The following is a 12,658-nucleotide window of genomic DNA, read 5'->3' as shown; positions in this document are numbered from 1 at the left end:
ATTTCATCAACAAAATCTTTACAAAGTTCCAAGAGTTATAGATCAATGTAAGAGTATGATGATCACCATTACTTATTCTACTCGACAAACTAATCTCCATATTTATGTTCATGATATGTAAGTTTTTTCCTTAGAAATTCAACAAACAATATTGACACAAATATTACAAATGTTAAAAATAATTTGTGAAAATAAGAAAACAGTGATCCAGTTTCAAAAACTTTACCCACATGCCAAAGAAGGTTTTGGAAGGATATTTCAATTTCATTTTATTTTTCTTAAAGATATATTAAGTTTTTACTTCTCTACTACACAATTCGTGAGAGGAAACTTTAAAGATAGTTAAATCTCTGTGAACTTAAATTATTATTCAATAGTTCAATTAGAAAAAAAAAAACTAAGAAAAATTAATCTGCAAAACAGTGAAATGAAAAATTTTCCAAAGTCAAAAAAACTTCTGGAAATTGGTGAAACTAATTTGGAAAAGCACTTAAGCTAAAAATGAGAGCAAGTTACATTATCAAATTGGCTCAAAAGGTAGAGAAAAGTTATATACTGAAGAAGTTTGAAGATAATTGAAAAACAAGAAAACACCTACACAAGGTGCATGGGATCTCCTTTTCGATCTCTCTTCTTCTGCTACCAATTTGTCTTGTCTAAATTGGATCTTCAAAAATCCAATTCATGCCCAACTCTATTTATGCCCAACCCTATTTATGTCCATACTCCATATAAGTTTCATGAAACAACTTGAAATACTGATGTAATGTAGATCGATATTCAATTGAAATAGCTGCAACAGAACATAGACTTGGAAAAGTAAGGGTTCTGAAGTGTATCTACTCTAGCAAGTATTTAATACAGGGTGCACAAAGGATGTTATCATATCCAAACTCCAGGACATGACTGCAGCTGGCAAACAAAAATACTAAGATACTTTTAAATAACTTTTCAATAGTTTAAGATCTTCCTTCAAAGGAAAACTATAGACATCAGTCAAAGTGGATATGAATTGGATTTTTAAAGATCCAATCTAGATTCATATTAGTTTAGATTTTTCAAAAATTCAAATCCAAATATTTGAATCAAGATTTAAATTTAAATTAAAATATTTGAATCAACTTATAATCCAAATCTATTTTTAGATCCATAGTTTATAATAAAAGTTAATTTTTTTATAAATGTAATTTTAATTTTAAATCTATATTTTAAAAATAAAATAACTATTTTATCTAATACATAAATATTTATACAAATTTAAATAAAATAATAAAAAATAATTTAATAATATTAAAGATTAAACATAATATATTATATAAATTCTTAAAAATAAAAAAAAAATAAAACCATATAAAAATAATATATTATATATTAAACATAATATATTATAACAATATTTTATATAAATAATAACTTAGTAACTAATAAGCTAAGTATATGTCAATTTAGTTTCTTGCAGCCTAACTCTTGAAAAGCAAGAGTTCATTTACAAAAAGGATGAATCACAGGGTTGGTAGTTTCTTGTGCCTTTTTCTTCCATTCCATTGCATTTTTCTTCAATTTCATACCCCTGCAACTAGCTATTTGCCTAGTAAAATTCACAATCAATACCCTTGCAACACCTGGAATAAAGGAAAAAGAATATTTAGTTAATTAAGGCACGTAAAATGCCCATCGTATCATAAAATAACTAATGCTGTCACTTTTACAATTCAGAATATCATTAGATAAGCACTAAATATACTATATATAAAGCAAAAAATTTGAAGTCCCTTACCTCATAAGCACTCATGTCAGTGAATAGTGAATAGTACCTGCAAAAGACATATTAGAGTTTACATTTAAAACAAAACTTGGAGTTGATCTTCAATGTTGTATGAGATGATATTTTTTGGAGTCTATTTCCCCTCTATTTTAAAAAGAAATTAAAAAAAATGGAGTCTCGATGTAATTTAAGGAAACTGCATAATTTACTTTTTATTTTTTATTATCGTTTTGTCTTCTGCCCATTTCTATTTCACCTCCTTTGCAGTAATTAAACCAATTACTGCAACAATATAGCATATTTTACATCAGAGAAAAATCAAGAAGCAAAAATAAGTCATATCATTTGTGGTAGAAAAATAAATCAGGGAGCAAAAATGCATAAAGTTATCAGTGAACAAGCATATATTTTCTTATTTCTCTCGCTATGAAATGAAAATCGCAAAATGCACGTGTGTGCTTCACATTTATCAGAAAATTGTAACAGGATTAAAGTTTTCTGTGATTGGAGAATAAATAGGAATTTCATAAAGCATATATAAAGGATAAATATCAAACATAGGAAAAGGAGAATGTTTGGGATGAAGGATGCCATCACATACAAACACCTCTATGAGTTTGACAACCTCTCAAAGTTGGACTCAATTTTTTTTTTTCTGAACTTCATCAGTGAACTCCAATTTGGTTCTCCAAATTACTTTCTGAATTTGTAAGTTAATTTAGTTGAATATGAACAATCTTCCAGCACATGTAATTCGTTTAAAACAAAGAGAAGAAAGAAAAAAAAAAAGCCCAAAGAATTCTCATGAACCACTTGTCCACAATTACTCCTCTGGTTCTCACGGTATGTAGAATAGGCTAGAAAATTTCCTCTGCAAAAAGGATACAAGCTTAGCAAAACAAAAGAAACTAACACAATAGGTTGACTGTCAATTAAGTATTTGTTCCATCTCCCAACATTCAATACAAATGAAGTTTAAATAGTTTATCCCTTAACCCACTGAACCGCTTCTAAAAGCACAAACTATAAAGGCCTGAAGAGTCAACACAAACAATATCTCAGGTATAGCATGTTTAACAATACGGCCAACTTAAGTGGAACATTATCGTCCTATTCAACACAAGCATACAATTTAATGATTAAGAGTGTTTTAATCATCTTTTATTTCTATTTGACCTTTATATTCATTAAACAACAACTTTAACACACATCCATAGTTTGTCTTTTCAGCATCAAAAAGTTTTCTATTGTCCACTCTAATTGTTAGCAATTGACTAACTTAGGTGTAAGACCAACTTGCTCTAGCTACCTACCACCTTATTATTTTCATCCTTGTCTGGAAGATAGGGTCTAAATAAATACCCTTCAATATCTACTCTAATTAACTCACTTTTTGCCACGCCAGTTTGTTCATCTCCACTCTTCTTCTACTCTTCATCTCCATCTCCATCAAATTTAACTAGTAAGATCTCTCTCCCTCAACCCAATGATTTGCTGAATGTTGTTTATTGATTCTAATCTTTGGTGCTTGTATGTAAGAGAAATATTGATTGTTTTGTGAATTTAATTTCAGTTGGTACAAAACGGGTGTTGGTTGATGAAATCCCTTATCCATCTAAGATCACTGCTACAGAACAACAGGTGTATGCTGATGTTTTCATCCATGTTAAAAATTGAAGCAGTAAACTTAAGACATGGAGATCCACTTTATCCATGTGAAATTCTATTCAATCGGGGGTTTATTTGAAGCCTGAAGTAGTAACCCACTTGCAGCAGTCCAAAGGAAAACCAGCAGAGCTGGAAGAGAATTATGAGTTCTACGATGCTCTCATTTCTGGTAAGTGTTTATCCATGATAATCCAAAAGTTCTGTGAAATATCTCTTTAATAAGAGGTCATCTAATCATTGAAATAATAAGGATACGGTTTAATGGTTCTGTCAAAACGTTCTTAATGTGGTTTTCAAGGTAATTCTTATGAAGGTTAATAAATTATCAAATATCAATGACAATATAAAAAACCTTATACATTAGTGCATATATTGGTTGGACATAATGATATATTTCTAAATGCTAAGTAATTGTAGTGAATAACAAATGTATGTTTGTATAAAAAACCATTCAATCTCTGGCTAGCACTTTTTCTGAGGAGCTCTCCAAGTGAAATGTACCAACCTTATAACAGCAACAGAAATGAATGAAAAGAGACAACACATAAAGAAACTACAGTAACCCCAAATAATAAGTAACTACACTGAAAGAACGAAACAAACCTTATAATAGCAACCTGATTATGCAATGGTGGGAATTTCGGTGCCACAACAACCAGCACAGCGGTGGCACCACCGTGCATTCTGCACAAACAAAATCCAACAAAAAAATTAAAACTAGAAAAAGGAACAGAAGGAGAAACGGAGAAACACATAACATACGTTCATATTACCAATTAGATTTACCATCAGGTTTGGATCAATTATAAAAAAAGAAGAGATAAGAGGATTTAGGGTTTATTTGGGATCAGGAAGGGGTTCATGAGTTTCAGATTTTGGGATTGGGAAGGAGTTGATGGTTTTGAATTTGGTTTGGAAAACTTGTGAAATATATAAGGAGATAGATAACAGATTTAAGGAAATGAATTTTTAATGGACCAGAGCAGTGCAAAACTGGATCAGATTGGTCCAAACACATATTTTGTCCACCCTTGGGCACGAGAATTCAGCAGTATGTAGCAATAGCTCTACCTAACAATGAACATTTAAGCTAACTTTAACTATTCAGTATTCCCAAATCAATGTTTTAGTTTATTTGTTCTATGTTATTCACAGAAGAAGGCAGAAAAGTATGGATCGAAGATCAATAAACAATGCACATCGTAACTAACCTTATGAATTGAAGAAAAATATTTGTTAACAATAGTTTGAGATTACGACAGTGAGTTCATTAAAAAGGTAAAACGGTGGTGGTCTAAGTAAACTAGGCTCACTAGGCATACAGAGTAACTGCGGCAGACTGTTATCCCTCCACTGTCGGGAGAGGGAAGTCATTCTGACATTCTTGACTACTTCAAAAGCAGACAGTGATAGAAGTAAACCTGTAAGAAGACACTTTACAAATCTCATTCATGGATTGGTTACGTATCAGTATCAAATGGGGCATTGTATACCATGATGCAGAACTTTACACTTGCAACTCTTTATCATAAAATGGCAACTTGTTGAAATGCACATGGCCTCAAAACTCCATAATCGTCATGTTGCCAATCCATCTGTCCAATAAAAATATTTAATTGATTTATGTAAGTCATCATTTGGTAAATACAATGATGTACGGTGGTCTATGAGAACAAACAAACACACACAAACATACACCATTCACACGTGGGTCTAATTTGGGCAAAAGAATTTTCCAAATCACACCTTTGAATAATACTTGTATACAGAAATGAGGTTACAGCTTATCAAAGATTAACAAATATATGAACCCTTCTCAAATACCCGATCAGGCACAAAACAGGTAATGGATCAAAATCCAAGACCACACAAGTGCCTCCTAGCATACTCACATACTCTGAAAGGAAACCAAATGATCTTGATAGTTTTACAATTTAACCTGAGATATAAAAGTAGATAAAAAATGCAACGTCACTAATTTAATGAAGGACAACTAAAGAACTTACTATAGTACCATGGTAGCATGCACCTGAAAACACACACTATCGTGCAACAAATAATTTGAGTTCTGGATGAACATCATTCAGCTTCATCAAGAACTCGTGACATTTAATTGTTGTTCCTTTTGATGTATGTTCAGTGTGTTGTGAAAAATTTGGAAGAATCTTCTCTACATCAAGATCTCTTGACATGTGACAAAGGCATGCTAAGATGGTAGATGTTAATTTTGAGTCCAGAACAACATCCTTATCAGCCATTTGATGAAGCAAGGAAATGACTTTTTCTATCTCTCCCTTTAAACCACAGCCTTTTAGCAAAGAATCAAATACAACACCATCTGGTACATGACCAGACGAGACCATTTTCTCATAGAGGGACATGGCTTCATCCAACAGCCCAAGTTTTGAGAACCTATTTATTAATATAGAAAAGGTTACGGCATCGGGGATCAAATCCATGTTAAGCATCTCCGATAGCAATTCCTTGGCATGTTTAGTATCTCCCGCTTTGAGGGTTCCATCAATTACTATATTAAAGGAGACAACATCAACATCATGATTCACATTTCTCATTTCTTGAAATAAACTCCTAGCTTGCTCCAGACTATCTTCCCTGCACAAAGATGCCATTAGTGCATTGTATTCAACTACTGTAGGTTTAATCCCAGAATCTTTCATTTTAATAAAAAGTCCTTTTGCAATATTCAGCACCTGCATTTTGCACAGACCAAGAATAAAAACTCTGTAAGTCATTGAATTGGGAGAAAATCCAGAGTCTACTGCATTTTTCCAGAGTCCCAACGCCTTAATAAGTTTCCGAACACTTAGATAACCCTCGATCAAAACATTATAAGTTACTATGTTACCTAGGAACCCCATTTCAACCATAGTAGAATGGACCCTCACAGCATCACGAAGATGTCCTTCCTTGCAAAGTCCCTGAATTAAATAATTAAAAGTGAAGACATCCGGCTTCATATGGAACTTGTCGCTCACCAACAAATTCCAAAGATCCATCGCCTCATCAACTTTGCCAGCTCCACATAGTCCTTTCATCAACGTATTATAAGTTACCACATCAGGCTTCTTCCCCTTCTTCGCCATCATTTCCACAATCCCAAATGCATCCTCCACACGATCCTCCTTACAAAATCCATTCACAACAACGTTGTATGTGAAAGTACTTGGCTCCTCCCCCTTCTGCTCCATCAAATCCAACACCTTAATGGCATCCTCCGCCCTCCCATTCTTGCAAAGCCCATCTGCCAAAACCGAGTAAGTAACAACATCCGGCCGAATTCCTCGTGCCGTCATGTCCTTCAACATGTCAGACGCCTCTCGCCACCGTCCAATCTTGCTAAGACCATGCATCAAACAACTATATGTAACCACATTGGGACTAACCTTCTTCCTTTTCATATCATCAAACAGTTCAATCCCCCTCTCAACATCACCCTTGCCACAAAAGACACTGATTAGAGAACTATACAGAAACACATCAGCTTTCAAACCCTCCCTCTCCATCTCCTCCAACAAAACCAACCCCTCACAAACTTGATCATTCTTACAAAGACAATCAATCAAAACACTATATGTCACCAAATTGGGTTTGCTCTCCCCAACCTTCATTGCATCAAACAAAACCCTAGCTTCCACCAATCTTTTAGCTTTACACAATCCAGTTATAAGGGTATTGTAAGTAACATTATCAGGAGCCACATAATCACTATTTTTCTTCATTTGAGACAACAAATCCATTGCCTTGTCGAATTGACCACTCCGGCAAAAACCCTTCAACACGAGGTTCATGTTATAGACGTGAGCCCGAAAGCCGCGTTTTATCATTAGGCCAAGGACTCCAACAGCAAAACTTGGGTGATGGGTGTTGACGAAGCTTTCTATTAACACGGTGAGAGAAGTGTGCCAGGGCGAAACGCACGCGGAAGCCATCTTGCGGTAAACCGACACAACGACGTCGTATTGTCGTGCCTTGCGTAGGTCGTCGATGAGAGAGTTGCATGCTGGTTCGGAGGGTGTCGAATTGGGGTCGTTGATGGTGCGGTGAAAGGAGGAAACGACGTCGGATAGAGAGTGAGGAGTGTGGGAGATTGAAGCAGAAGCTAAAACGTGGAAGCGATAAACGGTGAAAGAAGATGAAATTGGGGGAAGAGGAGGGTTGATGAGGCGTTTGAGGATCATTGCTTTAGGGATTTGTAATTTGTTCTGAGCTTTGGAAAGTGGTAAAGAATTTGCATAGCTGAGCAACTTGAAGTCCCACACTATTACGAACTTAGTAAAATTAGTATAAAGATATGGTCATTTCAATGTATGCTGAATTCAATTATTATACCTTTATTGTTTGATTATTCTTATATTGAGTTTTGTACATTAGAGTATCATTATAGATATCTTACTCTCAGATTATCAATCAAACACACAACTTAATATAACATAATATAGTTCAAGGTCTACTCTTTCACTACAAAAAATCATCTTAGTTTTACATGGGTTTTCTTAATTCAAGAAAAAAATTACTTTCAAATTGTAATTATAAAGTTAAAAGAAAACGTTATATACTACTTCATAATTATACAATAATATAGGTTTTTTTAATTTTTAATCTATTAGAATTTTTTTACATATTATATACCTTTGTTTTTTTCTGTATCACTTTATAACAATCACGTTTGCTTCATTTAACCTAAGTTGATTTGTAAAGTACATTTTGGAGAGTAACACATTTTTTATGGAATATTTACTATATCTAATAATATAAGTTTAAAATCTAAATATAAGACTTTTCACTATATTGCATTAATATAATATAAAATTTAAAACTCTAAATTTTAAACAAAACTGGATGATCATATAAAAACTTCTATTTTGAAAACATCAAATTCAGGATAGTTTTTTTTATGCCTTTTTTTATTTTCACTATATCTCACTTTCTTCAACAATCAATAAGAATTTTGTTATTTTTCTTATTTTTGAAATGTGTGAATTCCAATACACTCCTTCACATCGAGATATATACATTTTGTAGGGTGGTCCGTTAGTAGTCCGATATCATATGGAACAGAATGTCTAGAAAATTTCATTAAAATAGTTTTTTTTAAACAAAGACTATGATACCATGTTAGAAGTAAAGTTTAAGTTTAATTTAACCCCACAAAATCGACTTATAAGAAAAAGTTTGCACTCCAGTTATGAACTTGTCTTATTTCTAATCGACGTGGGACTTCCAACAGGTGATTTTGATACATCAACAATTTAAAAACAGATTAATTAAAAAATAAGTCTTATAAAATTATTCTCATAATTGAAATTACAAAAAGTATGGTAAAAAAACGCATTTAGATTTTTTGCAACTTAAATCACCTAATAAAGAAGCTATAACCTAATAAAAATTTTAACATTTTAATTATGTTTCACATGTTTTTATTTTTTATTAAATTCAAATAACTTTATTTTTTATTCTTTTCATCTTATTGTTTCCTCTAGCACACTTGCTTATGATAAAATGTACGTTTGATTCCATGAAGATCGAAACCAATGGAATAAAAGAAGAAGCAACACTCTTTCTAGATTCATATGGATAAATTCCTTGTTATCATAACCACTCTTTTTTATTTTATCATTTTTACCATCTTTTTGTCATCTTAAAAGCAGAACACACAAACAAGTCACAAAAATGCTTAACAAATATGGACAAAAACACGTACATAAGCCTTGCCATCGTTATTTACGAAACTACCCCGGGTGAAACTACCACAATACCCTTACAATTTTTTTCTTCCACCATAGCCGGCCACTTGGACTCCTTTGGAGTCTCAGAAATATGAGTCAAATGCCTTAGATTGACCTTTTCCTTTCTTTGTGATCTGCAACAATAATAGAAAATATACATTTAAATAAATAAATAAATAAGAAACAGATATTTTTTTATACATATGTTTAGTTATATTTAATAGATTCATATGATGAAATCGAAAATAATTTAAATATATATTTCTCGTTCAACTTTTCAAAACATTTTCTGAAAATAAAATGTGACATAAAATAGAACAATATATACTTTTATATAATAAAATAATAAGTAATATTTAATTGCAAAAATATACTTGCAATATTCAAGAATGAAAAAAATAATCAACCACTTCACTAGTGGTCATATCATATATTTAACTTATAATTCAATTCAATGTCGTCATGCTAATTAAATACATTTTTAGTACAAGTGAAATTAAAATTTGTTCTCCTTAAAAAATTTATATAAAAATGGTTTCTTACTTCATTACTGCATGAAGTATATTCTCTAGAACCAATAATGATAATTAAAGATGTATTTCATATATTAATAAAATATGGATTTCAGTATCTCAATTTCGAATGTAAGTTAAGAAGTAAAAATATTTTTATAGCATTAGTTTAAACTAACTAAAATGTTGAACATTTTTTTTGCTTGTTTTTTATATTCGAAGGTCTATCTTAATTTAATAATGATTACTGGTTAGTTGAATAGTAATTAATTGTTGAAGGAATGTCCATCATCATTATTAAATCCATAAACCAAACAACTTTCAACTTTAAGTCTTGGGAATATTAGAAAAATAAAAGGCAGGGGAAAAAACTTTATTGTTTATTCTGTCAAACCAAAAAGAGAACAATTAACAATTTAAACATATTGAATGCACAAGAATTTATGCCTCGTTGATGGGACCAAAGTAAAGGCACACACACAAGCAATGAAGTAATGAGCACAGAGAAAAGGTAGAAGAAGAAGAAGAAGCAGACACCACTCTTCCATGGCCAAAATCATTGGCAAAAGCAGAAGAAAAACAACTCAAGTATGTCACAAAATGGTTCATCATGTCAACCTTAACTGCAACCTGTTCCATAGGGTGTCGTTTCTTGGTCGTTTCATCTGGGACAGGATTTTTCTCTGCTCTCTCGGAACCCCTTCACCTGCTCCTTACCTCAGACTGCCCCTCCGTAGCAACCCTTCGACGGCCACCGTGCACGGCGGCTCCTCCCTGCATGGACACCCCATCACCACCCCATCTGACTCTGACTCCGATTTGGTCAACCTCAAGATCAGTTTGCTTGGTGATTGCCATATTGGAAAAACCAGTTTTCTGGTACTTGTTTTCATGGTTTAATATATATTCTTTGTTCCTTGCTTCTGTTTCACTTTTCATTCATCTGAAATGTGTATCAGTCCTTTTTCCTTGGTGGTTATTGCCATATTGGAAAAACTAGCTTTTCTTCATTTTTTTTCATTCATCTAAAATGGGTATTAGTTGTTTATGCCTGGTGATTACATATTGAAAAAAAAAAAAGTTTTAAGTTTGGTGAGTAATTATACTTCTTGGAAAAAACCAGTTTTGAGTTCTGATTTAATTTCTTCTAAGCTTTTATTTCACTTATGCAGTGTTGGTTGTCTTTCTATTTTTCATTAGGACTAAACATTGACACTTAGGTTTATGTTTTAAGTATAAGGTTTGTTTGTCACTAAAATTTATGTGGCCCCAGAAACTTGGGTGGAAAAAGATTTTTTTTTTTTTTGTCATCAATCTACTTTTTTTTTTTTCATTTCTTGTTTTAATATATACTAATTTTTTTCAGATCAAGTATGTGGGTGATGAGCAAGAAAAGAGGAGCTTGCAGATGAAGGGACTGAATCTGATGGACAAAACTTTATCAGTTCAAGGAGCTAGAATTTCTTTTAGTATTTGGGATGTTGCAGGTGTTCAACTTTGAACTTTTTATTGAATTTTCAAGGCTTTTCCGGGCTTATAAGTGAAGTTTTGATGGTGAATTATTTTTTCTGGTGTGTGTATGCAGGTGACACAGGTTCTGTTCATCAAATTCCAATGGCGTGCAAAGATTCAGTTGCAATTTTGATCATGTTTGATCTCACCAATCGTTGCACACTGAACAGGTAGCTGTTTCCTTCATGAACTGTGGAAACATTTTGACAGAAAAAATGCAGAGATATTTTTTACCTTTTTGTGTTTACTTTGTGATGTCTTTTGCAGTGTTGTGGGGTGGTACAGTAAGGCTAGAAAGTGGAACCAGGTACAAAAATTCAATTTCACATGGTCAATTATTTTGAAATTACATGAATTCATTGTGTGTGGTACAGATAATTAATACCTTTAACTGCTTAAAGTTGGTTTCAAATTCTTTTCACATGGAATAGTACACAGAAAAGGACAAGCCACATGCATGATTTTCACAAAGGTTTAATGACCCTTATGATTTAGCATAAACTGAGACCAAACAGAGAACATATCAGTGATTGTTTTGTGTGCTAAAATAGGAAATGAGTTTATTATAAGGTGGTTTAGTAATTGAAAAATGATAATTTAACCTAATTTATTTATTTATTTTTAATTTAGTATTTCAATGATCAGGATATTTTTTTTATTCTTTTTAGTGATATGATGTGATAATCTAATGATGATTGTGGGTTAATTTGTTTGATAAAAAAAGTTGTGAATTTGATTTTTTTACTGATAATTTGAAGAAATAAAGTTGATTTGATAGATTGGACTTCTCCGATTAATAAAGATTAGTAACTAACATTTGTTCGATAAAAAAAAAAAAGAAGAAGTAATGATCTTAATTTTATTTATTGCAGACTGCGATTCCCATTCTGATTGGAACCAAATTTGATGACTTTGTTACACTTCCCCCTGATGTGCAATGGACAATTGTAACACAGGTAAATGATTATTGTTATGTAGAAGATTTCAAACATGTTTTGAAAATACTATTTTGTTTTGTTTTGTTTTGAACATTTCTTTTCTTTACATTGATTGATGAGAGATTGAAGCGTGTTTTGATTGACTTTGAGTCTTGGTTTTGAATCTTGGCCCTTTTGTTTACCAAATTGTTTAAAGGATGATTAGTGATTAAATATGGATTAGTGATGTTTGAAGTTTGATTACCCACAGGCTAGGGCATATGCAAGGGCAATGAAAGCTACCCTTTTCTTCTCAAGTGCAACCCACAATATAAATGTGAACAAAATCTTCAAGTTTATCATGGCCAAACTCTTTAATTTGCCATGGAAAGTGGAACGAAATCTCACACTTGGAGAGCCCACAATTGACTTCTGATATGTACTTCACATTTATATGTAAATAGCAGGACAAAGAAAATAACATTTTAAAGGGAAAAAAAATCATATTGACTAAATTTTGTTTCGTAAAGTTTATTA

General features: G+C 32.3%; 2 protein-coding genes across 37 annotated transcripts; one reads left to right on the top strand and one right to left on the bottom strand.

Moving 5' to 3' along the window:
• Positions 1-1,351: 1,351 nt before the first annotated feature.
• On the bottom strand, positions 1,352-7,734 carry LOC114188790 (uncharacterized). 36 transcript variants are annotated; one of them, XR_014995623.1, is made up of 6 exons: positions 5,440-7,732; positions 4,756-5,028; positions 4,037-4,117; positions 1,975-2,047; positions 1,778-1,814; positions 1,352-1,622 (listed from the first exon to the last, which is right to left on the bottom strand). XR_014995623.1 is itself a non-coding variant. In XM_085674357.1 (2 exons), the coding sequence occupies exon 1, from the start codon at positions 7,630-7,632 to the stop codon at positions 5,476-5,478; it is 2,157 nt and encodes a 718-aa protein (XP_085530483.1). In that variant the 5' UTR covers positions 7,633-7,734; the 3' UTR covers positions 5,174-5,330; positions 5,448-5,475. The 36 variants fall into 36 exon arrangements, 1 of the variants encoding a protein (XP_085530483.1); XR_014995622.1 differs by lacking the exon at positions 1,975-2,047 and having other exon boundaries at positions 4,747-4,854; positions 4,927-5,028; XR_014995617.1 differs by adding an exon at positions 5,180-5,330 and having other exon boundaries at positions 1,778-4,854; positions 4,927-5,028; positions 5,448-7,734.
• Positions 7,735-10,123: 2,389 nt separating this feature from the next.
• On the top strand, positions 10,124-12,658 carry LOC114187455 (septum-promoting GTP-binding protein 1-like). Its single transcript, XM_028075716.2, has 6 exons — positions 10,124-10,571; positions 11,059-11,179; positions 11,278-11,374; positions 11,472-11,511; positions 12,077-12,160; positions 12,393-12,658. Exons 1-6 carry the CDS (start codon positions 10,239-10,241, stop codon positions 12,555-12,557), a joined length of 840 nt encoding a protein of 279 aa, XP_027931517.2. The 5' UTR covers positions 10,124-10,238; the 3' UTR covers positions 12,558-12,658.

The sequence above is a fragment of the Vigna unguiculata genome, chromosome 6 (genome assembly GCF_037176805.1).
Source record: "Vigna unguiculata cultivar grain cowpea cultivar isolate G323 ecotype 2 chromosome 6, ASM3717680v1, whole genome shotgun sequence".
In the NCBI taxonomy this organism is placed as follows: Eukaryota; Viridiplantae; Streptophyta; class Magnoliopsida; order Fabales; family Fabaceae; genus Vigna; species Vigna unguiculata.
The sequence above is the reverse complement of the archived record's forward strand: the minus strand, read 5'-3'. Positions and strand labels throughout refer to the sequence as shown.

Bases quoted from the DNA above. Each gene is read 5' to 3' on its own strand.
- LOC114188790 (XM_085674357.1), bottom strand. From the start codon at position 7,632: ATGATCCTCAAACGCCTCATCAACCCTCCTCTTCCCCCAATTTCATCT.
- LOC114187455 (XM_028075716.2), top strand. From the start codon at position 10,239: ATGGCCAAAATCATTGGCAAAAGCAGAAGAAAAACAACTCAAGTATGT. The intron at 11,180-11,277 runs GTGTTCAACTTT...GTGTGTATGCAG, and splicing joins TAGTATTTGGGATGTTGCAG to GTGACACAGGTTCTGTTCAT. The intron at 12,161-12,392 runs GTAAATGATTAT...GATTACCCACAG, and splicing joins AATGGACAATTGTAACACAG to GCTAGGGCATATGCAAGGGC.